We start from the raw sequence: 19,260 nt of genomic DNA on the forward strand, positions 1-19,260 counted from the left end.
GCTATCCTAGGCACTTTAACATTGGAAGTTGGGTCATCTAGACCCACTAGACAGTGCACTGAACCATTTTCTTCAATGATTTGTGATCTTCACTGGTGTCCATGGATTACATGAAATCTTTCCACCTTTATCCACCTTTGTCATGGTAGGGAGAACACGTCAATGTAAGGGTGGGGTCATCTAAGATAGCACAAGGGTTAATCCTGCCAAAAGGCAACTACATGTACAAGCTCGCCGGGTTCAGAATAAAAGACATTTTCTAGATAAATTAAAATTTGGATTCACATGTTTGCATTTTTTTCTGCCTATTCTTAACCATTTCTTAATGTGTATTTTGTAGTTTTCTGTGAAAAGAACAATGAATACAGTGTTCCCTTGCTGTATCGCACTTCACCTTTCATGGTTTCATTGTTTTTCTTTTTCTTTTTTCTCGATGTAATATTCTTTTCTTGTGCACTGTGGTCTCTGTCCTGATTGGCTGTAGAACTTGTCAATCAATACCTTATTGTGCCCTGTGCAGAAGACGTTCTTTTCGCCGAATCTATACATCATTGATCGAGATCAGATCTTTGCTTTTATTCTATAACTCTGGACTTCTGTTTTTATGAAAGTTTAAACATAAGAGAAAAGTGTAAAACATATGGAACGTGTGTGGTGAGGAGTTTATTTGTAAAAGCACAACTCCTGCGATAAATGAGGGGCCACTGTACTGTCAACTGTTGTGTCTAGATAAAGCACAATATTTGTACTACATTTAATAGCTCAGCCAATATATTTTTAGCCCACAGTTTTCATTCAGATCTGCCAGAGTGTTCATTAGTTTATTTTACTAAAATATCTGTTAGCCTATAGTCAGAAAACAGTGATAAAGCAAATCAGGATTCCAATGCCTCTTTTAAAGATACTACCATAATTACCATATTTTTCGGAGAATAAGTCACAGTTTTTTCACATAGTTGGGCAGGGGTGAAACTTATATGTGATTTTATTTTTATAAATAGCTTTAACTGTTGGGGGCGCTGTAGGTGTGTGTCTCAGTGTTTCCTACTGACAGCAACACAGAAGAAGAAGCACTGTTCAGTCTTATGCCAGGCTGGACAAAATTGTTCCAAAGTGACACAGAGAATGACGAATACCAAAAATTTAGGGATTTAAAGTGATATAAAGGGTTTAGTTGACTTGTTAGCATGTTCCTTATGCTTGGTTATCTTAATAGTTGTTAATATTTTGCACTAATATACTAGATTCTTTCTGTGTTTCATGAAGCTAAATAAGCATAAATGTGTTAGGTAGTGAAGTGTACAGAAATTCAATCTGTTATTGCAATCTATTCTGTTATTTATTTTATTTTGTTTATATTTTTTATTATTATTAGTGTTGTATGTGGCACATTGGCACCGCAGCAAATTCCTAGTCTGTGAAACTGTTTTGTTCACTGACAATGGCAATAAAAAACCTTAAAATTGAATTTTATTAAAGTTGCCTTTCTAAATGAAATGTAAGTTCTGGTTCCTGTATTTTGTTATATAGATGTCTCCCAAAAGTCCTGCTTATTTATGAGGGCTAAATATACTTATTTAGCATTTCTTGGCTGCTGGAACTAATGCTCATTAGTGATTTATAGTCCGAAAAATACGGAAATGACTTGCATTGGTTAAGGTTAGAGCTCATTTGGGCTAAAGTCAGAATATCGTTGTGCATGTAACTGCTGTCACAGTTGCTGTGGAGGAAAGCAAAATAAAAAAAAATTAAAAAAAACAGAAACTGTAGGGTCCAAAAAGAAAAGAAAAATAAGGGGGGGTAGATCCAGTCCCATTTTGACAAGGTTTGACAGATGGGAGCAATATATTGAAAAAAAAAATAAGTTGTCCTTGTGTACCTGCCCTGTTTAAAGTCCAAACAGACACAGTCCAGCGTATCACCAGCATCTTCTTACACCTGGAGGGATGTTTGATGGATCAGCTGAGAGACAGCTATGCTGTTGGTCCCCCTTCTGCTACTTCCCCATAAGACGGTTTTAAGGTGTAAAGAAATGTGAAAAAAAGATCCTCATTCTTATCTTTCAACCACAAAATCTTTTACATCATATAAGAACTGTCACCGTCGCAACGTAATGCACCATCTTTACCAATAGATGTGAAAAAGGCAAAAAAAAAAACTTACACACTTGCTGCACAGAAGACATCAGGACAGCTGCCCTGTAACTATGCCCAGGTGTACAGTACTGGAGGTTTGGTTTCATGGTGTCACCATGGCAACCGTGAAAAGTAATTCGGTCAATTGAAGTTTTTTTTTTTTTTTTTTTTTTTACATTTTTCTGGCAGTTTGTCTGTTAGAATTAAAATATCTCCATGGTCACACTGTGATGTCACAATGACACCCCGATGGGCTTTTATCTTCTCTATAAAGACTCCAAGGTGTCTTTAGAGTTAAATCAAGAGACCTGATCCGAATCTGACCCCAATAATGAAAGAACAACAATTAAAGCCACATTATGACTTTTGGGAAACATCAGGACCACAAAACACCAGTCAGTGAGAACCGTAGGCGGCTGGAATTAAACCAAACACATCTGCCATCTGGATTCTGTCCTCCAGCTACAGATCATATTCTGATAATGCCGTTTGACTGCAAAAATCCTTCACTGAAACAACAAAACAATGACATGAAGCTGTTTGTTTGTGCGTGTACAAAACTGAAACAGCATAGATCCTTAACTTTTATCTCCAACGTTCTAGAAAAGTCCAGTCTGTTGTATAAATTCCACGTCTCAAACAGGATTAACACTCTACACAGTTTGCTGTCAGTAAAAATGCTCAGAAATTGTCACGAATGACAAAAGTCTGCATCCTGAACGTTGTTCTTGCAGTAAACTGTGCTGTTGTTCCCTGGGGGGCAGTCTCTGAAGGCCGTGCCCCCATTTGGGGTGTAAATAGGCTGAATGCGGAAGTCTGCCTTAAGGAGCTGCTCGTTGTTGAGCGAGACAATCTGGAAGCCGGTTTCCGTCATTTCCAGCAGGGAATTATCCTTCTTGGTGCCTGCCTCGCAGTAGTCGTCTTTTCTCCGGCCGCGGTTGTATTTCCACTCAGATTTAGAGCGGCCCTTTCTGTGCACGTGCCAGCAGAAGATTCCCAGCAGGAAGACCAGGACCAGGATCACGGCCGCTCCGATCAGCCCGGCCAGCAGGAAGGGTGAGCCGGGCTCGGGCTGTGTGGCCTGTTCAGGCCTGGAGCGCCTTCTGTTGTTGCTGTTGTTGTCCTCGGGGCTGAAAAATTGCCCTGTGGTCACAACCTCGGTGCACACGGTGTCATCCTTGGGCCGGTAGTTATTAAATTCATCCAGGGGGATGACACAGATGCGGTAGGTGGATTTAGGCTGCAGATTAGCCAGTCTGATACCCCGATGACCCCCGCCCACTATCCTCTCCCTGACTGTGTCCCCCGTCAGACTGGGGTCCATCCTCGCCCAGGTCACCTTGTAGGCAGTGACCGGAAACGCAGCTGCCCATCTCACGTGGATTTCTGACCCATTTAGAGAGGTGAAAGTGACCTGCAGGGGCGTCTTAGTCCTCATTCCCTCCTCCCTGGTGGTGTAGATGGGGTAGAGGGTGGGGAGTGTGAGAGCGGGTCTCCTGGAGACACGAGGGACCAATGATGGATTTGTGGGCGCAGAAAGCCCTGGTCTAGAGTCAGACGGCGACGTTGGCTGTGAGCATTGAAGGTCAGCACTCAGCTCCCGGATCGCCATACCCCGAAACTTCTCGGGTTTGTGACACATGAAGCCGCGCACGTTTAAGGAGGCGGGCAGGGATTTCAGCCAAGACACCACCCACCCCATGTTGCAGTCACACAGCCAGGGGTTGTTTCTCACCATGAGCTGCCTGAGGCTGAAGAGGCCATCAAAAATGCCCGGCGCCAAAGACTGCAGCTGGTTGTTGGACACATCCAGCTTCTCTAGCTTGTGAAGGCCTGCAAACGCTCTCACTGGGATCTGAGTTATCAAGTTTTCCTGGAAGCTTAACTTGACCAGGACCTCCCCCGGAAGAAGCGAGGGGGGATAGGTCAGAGAGTTGCGGGCCAAAGAGAGCTCCCGCAGAGTGACCAGGCCCTGGAAGGTCCCTGGAGAGATCCCTTCATCCGTCAGCAGGTTTCCATCCAGCAAGAGGCGCTCCAGACGCGTGACGTTCTGGAACGCCTCCTCCGCAATTACCGCAATCCGGTTCTCGTCCAGCCTCAGCTCCTTCAGGACGTCCGGCAGACCAATAGGCACGCTGCTCAGGTGGTTTTTGGTGAGGAACAGCATCTTCAGGCTCACAGCTTCCTGAAACGCCCCGTCCTCCACCCCCACCGTGGAGATGGAGTTGTCGTCCAAATGCAGCTCCTCAAGCCAGAGGAGCTGCGCCAGAGCCGCTCTGGAAATGGTCTGAATGTTGTTCTCCTGCAGATGGAGAACCCGCACGTTTTTAGGCAGGTTGAAAGGGAACTCGTCCAGCTCGTTCCCGTAGAGATACACTGTTTCCACGGAGGCCACATGGTGGAGCTCCAGCGGAAAGCCAGCATTGTTGATCTGATTGTTGTGGAGGTAGAGGGTCTTGTAGCCCTCGCCGATTCCCAGAGGCACTGAGGTTAGGCTGCGCTCGTTGCAGTAAACAAATGTTCGCTCGCAGCGGCACTCCTCGGGACAGTTGGAGGCCCTTGAGAACTGGAGGTGGAGGCCCAGCAGCACAGGAATCCACGGCCTCAGGAAAGAGACGCAGCCCTTACTCCATGAACGCCACTGGATCTCCATTTCAAAACGATATACAGATCAAGTTCCTCATTAATCCTTCAATCGTCCTTAAACTCCCATCATTACAGACAATCTTGCGCATATTATTCCTTCAGGATCCATCGCTAAGGTCCATCTGTTTGTCTCCAGCTGCGTACACAATGCTCGACGCCACTGAAGCCATGTGGACGCAGGAGCTGATGATAAACGACCAGTTTTCTCTGTGACTTCAAAGGAAGCAGCAAACCTGCAGCAAAGAAGTGACATCTTTATAAACCCCTCATGCAGAAGGAGGAGTTAAAAATGAATCAGCGAGCAGGAAAACACATGACTTTCATTAACGGCACAGTATTTACAGAGTGAGGGCAAAGGTGAGAGTTTAGTGGGATCCGAGGTGATTTTTGTCTTCAATCAGAGAAAAGTAACATATTAAAGAAGGGAAATAAGAAACAGAATGAGCATTTTGGGGGTTATCTGCTGAGCAGAGGAAGCGTCGCAGAAAAAAAACCTGAGCATTCCTCTGTTATTCATTAAAGTTTGCTGAGCTAAAGAAGAGGAGCTCAGCAGGAAGGTGATGAATGCCGCCTGTCCGCCAGATAAGATGAGACAAATTCCTCACATGGGGACAAAACTGAGATCGATGCCTGGCCTCTCACTGCTGCTGCGCCTGCAAGGTCACTGCATTTAAATAAAGCACAGTTCCTTCATCACTGCATCATGCAGAATAAGACGTATGTTCCTGCAGATTTCAGTGGCTCTCTCTCTGCAGGCGCAGTGGTTCCGAGCAGCCTGTTGACAGACTATAGGAGTTCTGCTGAGGGTTCTGCTGTGATGAGTTCAGAGAAAACTGCTGCTTTAAGTCACATCATCCCTAACAGTAATTTCCGTTCCTTCTTCAAACAAATAAAGTACAATTTTGTTTTTGTATTTTCTGTCAGAAATGACTTTCAGAAGTCTCACCTCCAAAAGTGTCGCCGCCTGACGCGCGCCCGCTGCGCTCTGCTGCGCTCAGAGGGCGCGCCGAGTCCGCATCCCGCGCGCAGCCAAGCGGCCGCGCCGTGCGCGCATGTTCCTGATCCGGCCGGAGCAGGTGTGGACAGAGCTCAGGTCAGCGACGGTCCGCCCCGCATCCTCCTCCAGCCCTCTGTGACTCCGCGGCCGGCCGAAGCCGCCGCCGAACTCCGTCCGCTGCCTTCAGGAGTGAAGGACTCACGGGAACGCGCGCAAGGTGGCAGAATCGCATTCCGGTCCCACCGCCGCTCCGCCGGCAGCTGCGCTGCGTGTCAGGTCCATGTTCCTGAAAAACTGTTCCAAACCCTTCCACCCCCTGCATCTGTGCGCGCGTGCTCACTCCCTCCCTCTCTCTCTCTTTTACTGCCCTCCTCTTCCTCACCGCGCGTGCTCATTTAACATTTCAGCGTCACTTCAGATTTAGAAAAGAAATACAACACAGTAAAAATGATTCTGTGAATCTTCTGGCAAAATCTTCTTTTTAAGGATGACAAAGACTTTTTTTCTTTAATGTAAAATAATAATAATATAATAAAAAAATTATAATCAATAATAAATAATATTAGCAGTAAACAATGCTAAATTAATAAATCCGTAGATTAGAAAAGGCTCTAGTTATCTCTGCCTTCTTTCTGTAACTGTGTTAATTGTGCAGGTGACTATCGTAGTCAACCAAATAAAAACTTTTCTATGTTAATTTTTACGTGACCTAAAATATCTCTTGTGAAGAACCCCCCCCCCCCCACACACACACACACACACACACACAAAATCTCTGCACTTAAATCTAAAAGAAAATAATGGAAAAAGGTTATTTCTTTGTCAAAAGTGACCTGTGAGTCCAATGTGACCTGACCTGCTTTCAGACTCGCATAGTCTTTCAAAATAACTCTACAGTAAATGGGCGGCGGAGAATGATGATAACTGTCAGATCTTTATCTAGTTTGGTTTCACATAGAGGTTCTCAGAAGCCAATCAAAGGCTGAAGCGGACCAAATAGCTTTGAAATGGAGAAGCAGAGTTCTGATGTCAACATCATGGAGTCTGAGATCACATGAAGAGACAAGAGGATGAGAGAAAGTCAACAGAAGATCCACTGAAGATAGATGGATAGATAGATGGATAGATAGATAGAAAGAAAATGACTTGATTATGGTTTTTGATCTGAAGATAAAGTTATAAAAGGAGTAAGTTTATAGTTTAGGATTAAAACAATTCCCTAATATGCAAAAGTACAGGTTATCCACCCATTGTTGTGACTTATTTACAGTTTAAACAACAATGTAAGGAAACACTTCCATGATTTCAGTTGAATTGGTTCAGTGAAATGAATCGTAAAAAAAAATTCAATTTTCAATTCAATTCAATTTTATTTGTATAGCCCAAAATCACAACAACAGTCGTCTCGATGGGCTTCGAAGTAAAACATGAACTCAAAAGGATCACGAATACAAAGAGTTCAATAGGAAAATACTAAAATGAACTAACAAACAGACTAAGCTATACTGGCATCCCTGCCCTTAGACCCCCCTTCGCGGTAAGGAAAAACTCCCAAAAAAAACGGATTCCGGAAAAAACGAAGAAACCTCAGGGGTGCCCACATGAAGGAGGGATCCTCCCCCAGGACGGACAGGCGATTTACCAGAAATCTTAGAGAAGAATTAACTTATCTAAATCTACAACTACATATATAAAGTCCAGCAGACGAGCTTCATCCAGCCGTGGTTGTGGGGACAGTCAAAGGCGCGAGTCGAGCCGGAGACAGGAACCACAGCCAGGTGTAGGAGCAGGAGCAGAGGCGAGGTACTCGGTCAGGTACAGAGCAGAGACGAGCAGAGACGAGCCAGAGGCAGGATCCACAGCCAGGTGTAGGAGCAGGAGCAAAGGCGAGGTAAACGGTCAGGAACTGGAGCACGGATGAACCAACTGGAATCTGGAAGCACTCCCACTCCCCAGGAGGGGAGAGGAAAAGAGGGACAATACATGAATCGCACTGTACCAAACAGAGGCATGGAGAACTAAATGATAAATTATGATCAAGAATAGAGGAGAGGAAGCGTAGAAGTAAAAAAAGGAAAGAGGACAGAACCCCAGTGTACCATAGTTACCCCAGCTTCAACTTCTAGCAGCCTTTTAAAAGAAATAGTTATTATTAAGTTTAATTTAAACAAATTAACATTAAGTTAAATAATCTCTGAATACTAACTAGTCTGACAATAAGCCTGTCCACAGAGGAATGTTTTAAGTCTAACTTTGAATGTAGAAACTGAGTCGGCCTCTCTTACATGAGCTGGAAGTTTATTCCATAAGACAGGGGCTTGGTGGCTAAACGCTCTACCTCCAATCGTACTTTTACTAATTCTAGGAACCACAAGCAGTCCTGCATTTTGCGAGCGAAGTGTTCTCATTGGATGGTAAGGGACTATGAGGTCCTTAATATAGGACGGGGCCATTCCATGTAAGGCCTTATAGGTTAACAGGAGGATCTTGAACTTGATTCTGGAATCAACTGGGAGCCAATGGAGCGAAACTAACACAGGAGTGATGTGATCTCTTCTGCTGGTTCCAGCTAACAATCTAGCTGCTACGTTCTGAACAAGCTGGAGACTTCTTAAGGAACTCTTAGGACACGCTGCTAACAAGGAGTTACAGTAATCCAGCCTCGACGTAACAAATGCATGGATGAGTTTTTCAGCATCACTCTTAGAAAGTATATTTCTGATCTTAGCAATATTCCGCAGGTGAAAAAAGGCAGTTCTGCACGCCTGAGATATGTGAGCCTTAAATGATAAATCCTGGTCAAGTAAAACCCCAAGGTTTCTAACTGTGGAATTGGGGGCTATACTTATGCCATCCAGGGAGACTATCTGAGCAGACAGAGCATCTCTGAGGTTTTTAGGACCAAGTATAATGACCTCAGTTTTTTCTGGGTTCAAGAGGAGGTAATTAATTGTCATCCAGGTCTTGATGTCACTGATGCAGGCGTTCAGTTTCTCTATCTGGTCATTCTGGTCAGGCTTCATGGATAAATACAACTGCGTATCGTCGGCATAACAATGAAAATTAATGCTGTGTTTCCTGATTATGTTTCCTAGGGGTAGCATATAAAGCGTAAACAGGATTGGTCCCAAGACTGAGCCCTGTGGGACTCCATAGTTGACTCGAGTGCACTGAGAGGAATGGCCATTTACATTAACGAACTGATACCTATCGGACAGATAGGATTTAAACCACTGGAGAGCAGATCCTCTGATCCCTATGTCCTGCTCTAATCTATGGAGTAAAATACCGTGGTCGATAGTGTCAAAGGAAAAAAGAATAACTTTATTGTGAAAAAAAAGACATTTTTATTTTGAAGGTGCCTGTTGGAACTGTGTAAAAACTATTAATTCCCACGGGCTGCATGGGGGAGTAGTGGTTAGCGCTCTCGCCTCAGATAGCCCTGGTTCGTATCTCAGCTGGGACCTTGATATGGAGTTTGCATGTTCTCCTCATGCATGTGTGGGTTTTCTCTGGTTTCCTTCCACAGTCCAAAAACATGCTTCATAGTGCGTCTAAATTGCCCCTTTAGGTGTAAGTGTGTGGCCCTGCAATAGACAGGTGACCTATCCAGGGCGTACCTTGCCTTCATCCAGGAATGGCTGGGTCAGCTGCAGGAGGCCCATGACCCTGTAGGGGATTAAGATGGTTGGATGGAGTTTCTTGACACAGATAAAGGCTTGCCTTAAAGTTGAGTCATGGCGTCTGGACTTAAAAACGTCTTCCTTGAAATCCAAGTGGCCTCATCAGTGGATGAAGACGAGAGAATCAGTGTAACTGAATGAACGGATGAACTCGGGGGCAAAAGGTCAAGCTTAACATTTTTTGTTTATAGTTTAGATTTCTTTCTAACAATCACAAATGAACAGAAAAACTAGAAAGAAGAATATCAATACAATCTTATGACAAAATCTCATTAATAATAGAAACATGAACAAATTCCGCTTCCAGTTGTATTTTTTCTTACGTTAGCTTACGTTACCTTAAGTTTTGGGGATTTCTTTTTGAGTCAGATCATTTTCTTTAGTCTGAAAACCTGAACTATTGATTTCTGAACTATTGATTGAGAGTGTTGGAAAGATTATTTGAAGGTCTGGACTTTCAGAAGAATAAAAATCACAGAACTGTTTAAAAAAAAAGCCTTAAAAGTTCTGGTCACATTTTGTTGAACCTGGGTTCATAAGACTCAGAACATTTCTTTCATTCCTCCAAACATCAGTAAGTACTGTTAGTGATCAGAAAATCAAAGTCCACCATGTTTTAGTGATGCAATCTATCATAAATCAAAGCGTGACTTATATATGATCAGCCCATGAAAGATTTGAAAGAATCATGGGATGAAAGTCTGAGTGAAGAGGAGATTTTGGAGAGAAAGGCTGTCAGAAGAAAGCACATCATCAAAGCTGTCATTTCTAAACGTATTCTCCTGCTAAATGTATATATTTTTCGTCTTTAAGACTTAAATGTTTTGTTCATTCTCTTCCACATATAAAAAGTAGCTGAGTAAATGAAGAAAAAAGAGCAGTTACAAATAAAAACACAACATAAACAATGAAACAAGGAAACAGTAGGAAGGCAGCTGTTTTAAACGTAATAATGTCAACTAACGATAGTAAATTGTCCTCTTACTGTTCAACTCTGAGACTCTTCCAGAACTGGAGTTGCATCCGCACACAGAACGCGTGCACTGCAGGAGCTTGTGCACACTCCTGTGCGAGTCTGCATGCTTATGCACAGCCTGTGGTGGATTCAGATCATCTGTTAACGGCTCTGCAGGTTTCCCTCTCTGCCAAATGTGGCATCTGCTCCATCTGAGCGCTCTGCTCCATGAAATTAAAATTAGGACTAACTCTGCCTGCAGCTCGTCAGTGCTGGTTCAGGTTACAGCGACATATTTGTGCCGTGTCACTGTAATCTGGGTACTGTGTGCGTGCCTGCAGACCTCAGTGAATCAGATTACCATTGCAGAAGTTTTGGATTAATGGATTACCTGGCTTTGAGGGCAGATTACAGCCTAGAGAAGAGCAAAGTGCTCATTATCTCCATAAATCTTCCAGGGATTAATCTGGATTAATCAAGATACCCAAACTTTGACACAAAACTTGTAGTTTATCAAAAATCTTGTAATTTTATAAAATTTAATAAGTTTAAGACTTAATTATTGGTGAATTTGGTGTCTCACAGTGAAAATATAAAAGACTGAAGGTAATTTTCTACCTTTGTGCTTGTATTTCTTTTTGTTTCATGCACGGTCAAAGAATTCAGATTTTAAGAAAAAAGGAACCACCAGAACTTCTGCTTGGGTCCCGAAAGACCGGATGTTTAACTTGGAAGCAGAACGCTGGCCAAATGTTCCATTTTCCAAAAAGAGTCTTTGAACATATTTAAAGATTTTGTTGGTTTGAAGAAACCAATTCCCCCAGAAGTGATTCAGGAGGCATACCAGGCTGATCTGGACCCCCAACTCAAATTCAGAAACTCAACATTTTCCATCAAACATTCGGCTTTTATTTCTGACAAAGAAATTGATTTAAGTAAAGAGGAAATCCAGAGGTCTCTGTTTGGAGAAAGGCTGCTGGACTGATCAGCTGGTCTCTCTGGAGACACTGAGATTCAGTCAGTGAAAGTTTATCAAACAAGAGAAGAAGCCACTTTTTCTCCTCGGAGGCAAACACAATAAAAAGCTATCTCACTACAAGACAACAGCTTTGACCTTGCAGACTAATTCAAAATGACATTAGCATTCATCCTTTTACTGTGAGAGAGAAGTAAGCTTAATTAAAGTTGTGCATTTCGTGCCTGACCTGGACTCCTTAAGATTTTTATAAGATGTTGCTGCATGTTATTATTTAACATAGAAAATTAAACAGTTCAAAGGCAGAGATTTTCATGGAAGATCCAAGGACTCTTGGAAAAGCTCCAAAAAGGCTGGAAGGCAGAACCTTATTAGAAGAAAACGGTCTTTTTTAGTGGAAAACAGCAACGTTAAGCTTGTTTACAGCAGACTGAGAATAAAAAGCATCGCCTACGTTGTCCAGGAGAAATCCAGATAAAGACAGCAAGAAAATGTTCCTTGTGATGTTTGGAGTGGTACACTTTGAGGCATAACTAACATTTTTTTCTTTTTAATGTAAAATCCCATTAAAATCAAATGTAACTTCAAAGTAATTAATGTAATGAGCTGCAAAAGTAACAACCGTCACGTTATGCATGTAAATTGTAGTAAGTGTTTATTGAGACAAAAGAAAATTTGACTTTAGAAAGAAAAAATACATGAATTTTAGTTGAGATGCTTTTCTTATTCTAAAAAGATGCAAAGACAAGATTTTGTGGTGCATGGTAGCTCAGAATATTGTGTGCAAAGCAGAATATTAAGCAGAATTAGGATTCAAAATTGTAAACAGAAGGGGGCTTGATATTCATCCCTGTGGAAGACCATGTGGAGATAACAGGTATTTTTCCAGTATTTCCCCCCCCCAAAAAAATATCACAAAAACATTTACTTGGAATGAATTTAAGCCTTAAATGCTCCTGTATGGGGGGGGGGGGGTTGTTAATTATGTTGGAGAGTCGTACAGGAGCACAGGTGTGTCTTGCAGTTCACTCTATGCCAGGGGGGGCAATTCCAGGTCCCAGGGGCCGGTGTGTCTGCATGATTTCCAGATAGTCTTGCCCTACCATGGCTGATTACCTGGTTCAGGTGTGTCAAGCCAATCAGAACATACCAGAGGAGGGTGTGTTGGAAAACATGCAGGAATGGGGCCCTCAGTGCCCACCTCTGCTCTAGGGTCATAGGGCCCCACCAAGGCCATAAAAATAGACTACCATCGCCATGGTATTGTAAAGTATTTATTAGTATTTGGTAAATGGCGTATACTTATATAGCGTCTTTCTTCCTACAAGGACAAAGTGCTTTACAGTCACAGACCCATTCACCCAGTCACACACACATTCACACACTGGTGGCGGCTCCGCTGCCAAACACAGGCGCCCGCCTACCACCAGAGGCAAGGTGGGGTTCAGTGTCTTGCCCAAGGACACTTCGACTCATGGGCGTCCAAGGCGGGAATCGAATCTGCAATCTTACAATCATGGGTCGACCGCCCTACCGCTGCACCACAGCCGCCCCTGGTGCAGCGGTATTTGGAAGTATTTGGAAGTTGCACTCTTCTTCTGCCTTAGGCTTTAGTTGTGTGAAAGATATATGTACTTCTGGTTATAAAATTTTTGTTCCTGTGGGTAAATACAAACAAATACTTAATTTCAAGCAGAAATTTACTGAATTTTATTGAAACAATCAAACAGAGGATTAGAAGTGGCTAAAAACATAAGTTTTACACAGACAATGCAGCAGACAGCAGAAGTAAAAGTATTTGAAGGTCATTTTCAATCAGGACTCCCATCGACTGTCCCATCAACAGCCTCTTGATCATTGCACGGCCTTCATCTTCAGTCTGCTCTTGTGCAGGTGGGTCTTCACACAGCGACCTTGGATTTCCGTCTTTTTCTGCACAACAGGAAACATTAGCATGAGTGTCAAAAGATGTGAAGCAAACTCTGGAGAATTTAAAGCTGCAGAATTTTACTTTCACTCCTTTGTCTTGACTCAAAGCTTCATGTCATTTTTATTGTGTTCTCTTTAGTATGAACAAAAACCTGCATGAATATTTTGAGTCAGAAATTCCATTAAAATATAACTTTGGGAAGTATGAAAGACTTTCCCTTTATTTTAACTTCCTACAAATCTGTACAATAGTGTGTTTGAATGTATAAATCTTACAGCCTCATGTTTGTCTGCAGTTGCAGTTTATTTGCACATTCTGATGTTTTCAGCATCAAAAATTTGGTGTAAAAGGTTTCTAAACGCAACCTAATGGTCTGTAGGCCTGCACAAAACGTCAAGGTACGCAGATAAACTGTACTTTCATAAGCATGAGGCATTTTTAAACTTATTGAACTTGATTTATCAGCCGTTTTGTAGATTTCTGTCCCTCCAGCTCCAATCTTCCGCCATCCAACTCAGTTCCTTTAAGTTTTCTAACTAAGCTAACACAAGGTGTATTGGTGGAGCTCTTTCTGCTCTAATTATTCAGTAGTAGGCCAGACTGGAAGGGATATGTCTTCATCAGATGGCTCTAGGCCCAAAGTGGAAATTAATGACGCTCCTCTTCCTCAGATGAGTCACATATGGTTTTCATCAGCATTTTCTACTGGGACAGGCAGAGCTGGGTTGGAAGGGAAGCATTACAGCAACCCTTTCCTGCCATCACTGCTCTGTCTGTCTGTCTGTCTCCATCAGTTCATGAAGAAATCCATATATTCAAACTGCAAAGTCTCTGGGTGATGACTCTTGAGAGGCTTGGTTTCCAAAGCATAATAGAAAACACTTGAAAATTCTTTATATTTGTTTGGTTGCCATATAGACCCAATTGCAGGACGATGGGTCACGTCTTCCTGCGGAGGAGTTCATGGAGGGCATGACTGCAGGGTCTCCAGTTCCTGTTGCTGAAAACAAGCCCATATTACCACTCAACCACCTTGACATTTAGATGCATGGCGAGCAATTATCTTAAATTTGTTCCCTCGTATTCCTCTGTTCTGAACTCTTCCTTACACAGTGCGCTTCTTTCGTTTTCTTACTGTTGCACTGTTGTGGACTTTTTCTGAGGCCTGTCAAATCTGAAAGCCATCTCACTCAGCCACTACGTACATTTTGCACATATTGCACAGATTAAAATCGGTCATATGTAAATATGTATAGAAGATGTGAGAAAAGTTTTTATGATTTACGTTAAAGTTTTGCAGATGTATCACAACTAAACCACGTTAAGACCATGGAAGAAGTACGAACCACCACGCAAAGAACACACAACATGAACTGTGGGTGATTATTACGCTGTTTGTATGGAATTTATTAGTGATTTATGCATAAATTACGTAATTTAAATGTGATAAGTGCACCGTTTACCTGATAAAAGTTATACATTGGTGGCACGGGTGTGAAAAGTCCATTAGAATGGTTGTGGAAAGCCAGAAATCTCCATATCCATCTAGCAAAAATCATGCACAATTGCATGCGATTTACGTAATAATTGCAAATAAACTACATAAAATGCAAGGAAACTGCATGATTCCGAACAGACCGAAACATTTTTAACAGCTTAAAAACTAATTTCACATATTGAAAAACCCTTAACGGGTGAATTACGTACATCAGACATCACGAAAGATCAAAATTTCATATGTGGAAAATATGCAAAATGTATGTAGTGGCTGTGTGACACAGCCTTGGATGTAGCAGTTAGGGTTTTGCATCAAATGTTCTCTGAACATTTGATGCTCTGAGATGGTTTTGACTCTACGGTGTTGCCACCTCATGGGGTTGAGGGAGGATGTCACGTTCAGAATACCAGTGACCATATAGGGACAATGGTCAGGTCAAACGCTTCTCCATTTGAAAATCTCCATTGCAATAATCAATGCAAACATTGAAATGAAACAAACAGAATCCAGGAAAAACCCATCTACAGTCCAGATTTCATTTATAACAAATCTAAAATATGTTTTCTGGATCAGTCTATAAATATATTTATGTTGAAGCAGTTTTTAACAAAGGGAACTGACGTGTTTATGTGACGAGCCGCCTTGTGGCTACTTTGTAAAAAAACACAGCTCAGGTTGTTTTATTATTTATCATTATAATTTTAAAATGGCCACCATTTTTCCACCACAAACATTTGAATATTGGGCTAAAGGTTTGTAACAGGGAAAAACGAACTGCGGTTGCTATCTGCATTATTGATTGTATGCTCAGAAACAGGAAAACCGGAATATTAGTGTAGATGCTACAAATAAAAAAACATCCATTTACTAAATCTGCTTAATCCCTTTTGGGCTCATAGGTATGCTGGAGCCTATCCCAGCCACTGATGGAAAAGGCTGTAGTACACCCTGGATGGTCTGCCAGTCTGTTTTAGGACCACACAATCACACACTCTCTCATTCACACAGAAGGACAATTCAAAATGACAAATTGTACTACAAAGGATGTTTCTGGACTTTGGGAGGTAGCGGAAATTCTCAGAGAAACCCACACATGAACAAGGTAAATGTGTAAACTCCATGTGGGAATCAAACCAGGGCCTTCTCACTGGGGAAAAGTGCTTATCACTACACCACTGTGCGGACACAAACAAAGGATACTCAGAATGCGATGCTTGCATCAGACTGACTTTGATAGTAGGTTTATTCTGTTGTTAGATCTGATGTTTGAAGCAAAGACAATTTTAATCTACTAAATCATTTTAACAATCAAAGCCATTCTTGGATTATAGGTATCAGGCAGTAATCTGTATGTTAATGTTCTGCTTTATGCCGTTTATAGTGGGAGGGAGTCAGAACAAGCTGATAAACCTGCACTGAGGCTTTCAGGCAGAGGACCACCACAGAATACTAAATGAAACCATAAAAAGCAAAAGCCGGGCAGCACTTGCCCACGCGGGCCCCCGCACAGCCCCGCCCCCCACAAGCCCCACGCCGAGAGGAACAAATGAGAGCGCGCACGAGCGTCAGGCCACACATGCGGCGCCTCTGCACATTGTCTCTCTTTGCTCTGATTTATCGAGAGAAGCTAAAAGATTCCAAGAAGTGAGTTGCTGTGTTTTTGCTGAGCTGCAGCCTGCAGGCTCACTTCCACATATTAACCGGGGAAGCTGTAAACCTGCAAACCAACAGGGAAACAATTTTCACTAAAACAAATGACGAGGGCTGTAAGTCAGGAAGAAAAGCATCCCGGGTGTCCTCTTTGACCCATCACAGTTTGACCTGCGTGTCAGTGTCATCAGATTTCAGAGTTTATTAAAGAACGTATTATGGAAAAAGACTCTAGGAAATAAATAAAAAAAAGCAACCTTTAAAAGTTTAACAGAGTGATGAAAAGCATTTTTTTTCTATGTTTCAAAAGAATTTCTTAGGAGAAAATTTTGTATTTTGAAAGAAAATGCGCTAAGGTGGTCAGAGATAAAGTGGCCCCACTCATGAAAGGGATGTTTCTTTCAGTTTTTGTAAATGTTGCCTTTCCAGATAACTTTTGTTTAAAACTAAACAAAAAAGTCCAGCCTGGCACAAATGAATGTCAAAAATGAGACACATTTCGTCTATATTCATACATTTTGGCACCAAACATGTTGAAATACCTTTTTTTTGTTGCACCATCACTTCATGCAGCACTGGTTGACATTTCCATCAGTTCTTAAGGTGGATTTCCATCAGTTCTGCTGCTTTTGTTTCTAAATTTCAGTTTTTAATTTAAGGAAACCTTAAAAGAAAAGATTTAACATTTAAATATTCTGTGAGTAATGATCAAAATCTTGAACATATGGAACAAATTTCAAGACTTTGTAAAGTTTGTCATTTTAAATTTTAATTACAGTTTTTGACCAAAAAATTGATTTGAAAAGACAAACGCGAAATCACAAAAAATAGCAATAAATAAAGTCAAATGAGTCCATTTATGGAAGAACCTCCAAATAAAAAACCAAGAGAGTAACTGTTTATGAAAATTCATAATCTTTTGATTGTACATAATTACAGCACTGAATTTTAAGTCAACTTTCTATTGCCAAACTGAAAAAGTGACAAGAATTTAAAGTTTATGAGAATATTTCACTTTCATTTGTTTTAAAGAAAAAGGTTCAAACTAATTTTATTTTAAACATCTTTTACGTAATTCATAGTTGAATTTCTCATGCAGACTCTTGCTGTACTTTTCATCTATTAATGTAAAAATAATTAATTGATGAAGGTCAAAGAGTATATGACTTTCCTTCAGCCAGCGCCCATTCTGCTGCAGCGTTTCCATCCTTCAACAGGTTTGAGTCCCAGTGAACATGAGTTTTTAGTAAGGCACGATTCTAGCCAGGTCAGAGAAGAATTTGAGGTGAAACAGGAGGATGGAGTGCCAAGAACTTCTGTAAAATCCAGGAAGGAAGTTGAGATGACCAGTGCCTGAAGAAAGATGGAAAAATCATGAACTCTTGGAGCTCCTTTGGACCAGATGGATCACAAAAACAGTCAAGTCTTCGTTCTGGGAAGAGCATCAGACAAGCAGAAACATCAGAAAGCATTAAAGTTGCAGGCCGAGTGTTTACGAGTCGTTGCATCACTTTGTTCATTTCACACACGAGCTGCGAAACAACATTCTGGCATCTCTGTATGAGACAGACACAGCTGCTAATAAAAGGAGAATTATTTAGCTGGCACTAACCATGCTGATGGAGTCTTAAGCTTTAATTAAAGATTTCATGCATCCCTGTTGTTGGCAGACATCTCTGCTTCCTCCGTGCTCGTCCTTCCAAACGCAGCCCTGAAGCTGTCCTCGCCCGGGGACAAGCAGGCCGCCGGTCATGTGACTCCCTCTCTTCAAAACAGTCATTAAAGGTCAGTAAATGCAGCACACACAGCAGCTCATTGCACCTCATTACCTCCATATTTGTGGCCTGGCGTCAGCAGTGAACTGTGTCTGATCCAGCGGCATGCTGGGAAATACGCCTCTTTTTTTGGGACTCAGTCAGTCAGTCTTCATCACTTCTCCTCCTCATCATCACTGACTTCCGATTTTCCTGGCAATGCCAAACATTGTAATGTGGGAGACGGCCGGCTTCCCTGTCACTCTTCCTACTTTGTAATTCAAACTTCATGTTTATTTCAAACTTACAAGCGTCAGTTTACCTCTAGGCATTAAAATACCATCATTTAGGATGTAATTTGATTAATCAGGCTGTCTTGCTGTTATTACTGGGCTTTATTCACAGCCATGCTCAAACGCTGACAAAATCTGCAGAAAAAAAATTGTCATTCATCCAACTAACCTAATGAAACTAATTTTTTTGTATTTCAATAGATTCAATTGGACTTTAAATGATTTATTAAGTTCTGTTTCTTGTCAAAACATTTAGTTTGATTATGCTGAAGCTTCAGTTGGGGAATTCTTTTAGTATTAATCTCTGAGTTTGACGGTTAACCGTGAGTCACATGAACCCGTGTGAGGGTTGAGCCGTACTGGCCCTGTGGGTTTTTGGGTTGTCCGGGCCTGCATCTTAAGGGTAGCACAAGTGTCTTGCAGTTCCCTCGAGACTTGTGTGACCACAAGTAACCCTTGTGCTATCCTATGACCTTACATTGACGTGTTATTCCTACCACGAAAAAGATGAATAAAGGTGAAGAGGATTTCATGAAATCCATGGACACCAGTGAAGATCACAAATCATTGAAGAAAAAAAGTTCAGAGCACTGTCTAGTGGGTCTAGATGACCCAACTCCCAATGTTAAAGTGCCTAGGATAGCACAAGGGTTACAGCGAGCAAATTGAAAATAGAACGTACCATCGTCGTGTGTCTGGTAAGTGTACCGTGAAGTATTTGCTCCAGAGCCCTTCATGTATGA

At 41.9% G+C, this 19,260-nt stretch overlaps 1 protein-coding gene and 1 long non-coding RNA gene across 2 annotated transcripts; both read right to left on the minus strand.

Annotated features, from left to right (window-relative positions):
- Positions 1-302: 302 nt before the first annotated feature.
- Positions 303-6,212, minus strand: LOC101171210 (leucine-rich repeat transmembrane protein FLRT2). The gene is made up of 2 exons (XM_023951900.1): positions 5,728-6,212; positions 303-5,014 (listed from the first exon to the last, which is right to left on the minus strand). Exon 2 carries the CDS (start codon positions 4,786-4,788, stop codon positions 2,827-2,829), a length of 1,962 nt encoding a protein of 653 aa, XP_023807668.1. The 5' UTR covers positions 4,789-5,014; positions 5,728-6,212; the 3' UTR covers positions 303-2,826.
- Positions 6,213-13,063: 6,851 nt separating this feature from the next.
- On the minus strand, positions 13,064-18,711 carry LOC105356890. Its single transcript, XR_910942.3, has 3 exons — positions 18,083-18,711; positions 17,013-17,823; positions 13,064-13,324 (listed from the first exon to the last, which is right to left on the minus strand). It is a non-coding gene; the product is annotated as an uncharacterized LOC105356890 (long non-coding RNA).
- Positions 18,712-19,260: the final 549 nt, after the last annotated feature.

This window comes from Oryzias latipes, chromosome 22 (assembly GCF_002234675.1).
Source record: "Oryzias latipes chromosome 22, ASM223467v1".
In the NCBI taxonomy this organism is placed as follows: Eukaryota; Metazoa; Chordata; class Actinopteri; order Beloniformes; family Adrianichthyidae; genus Oryzias; species Oryzias latipes.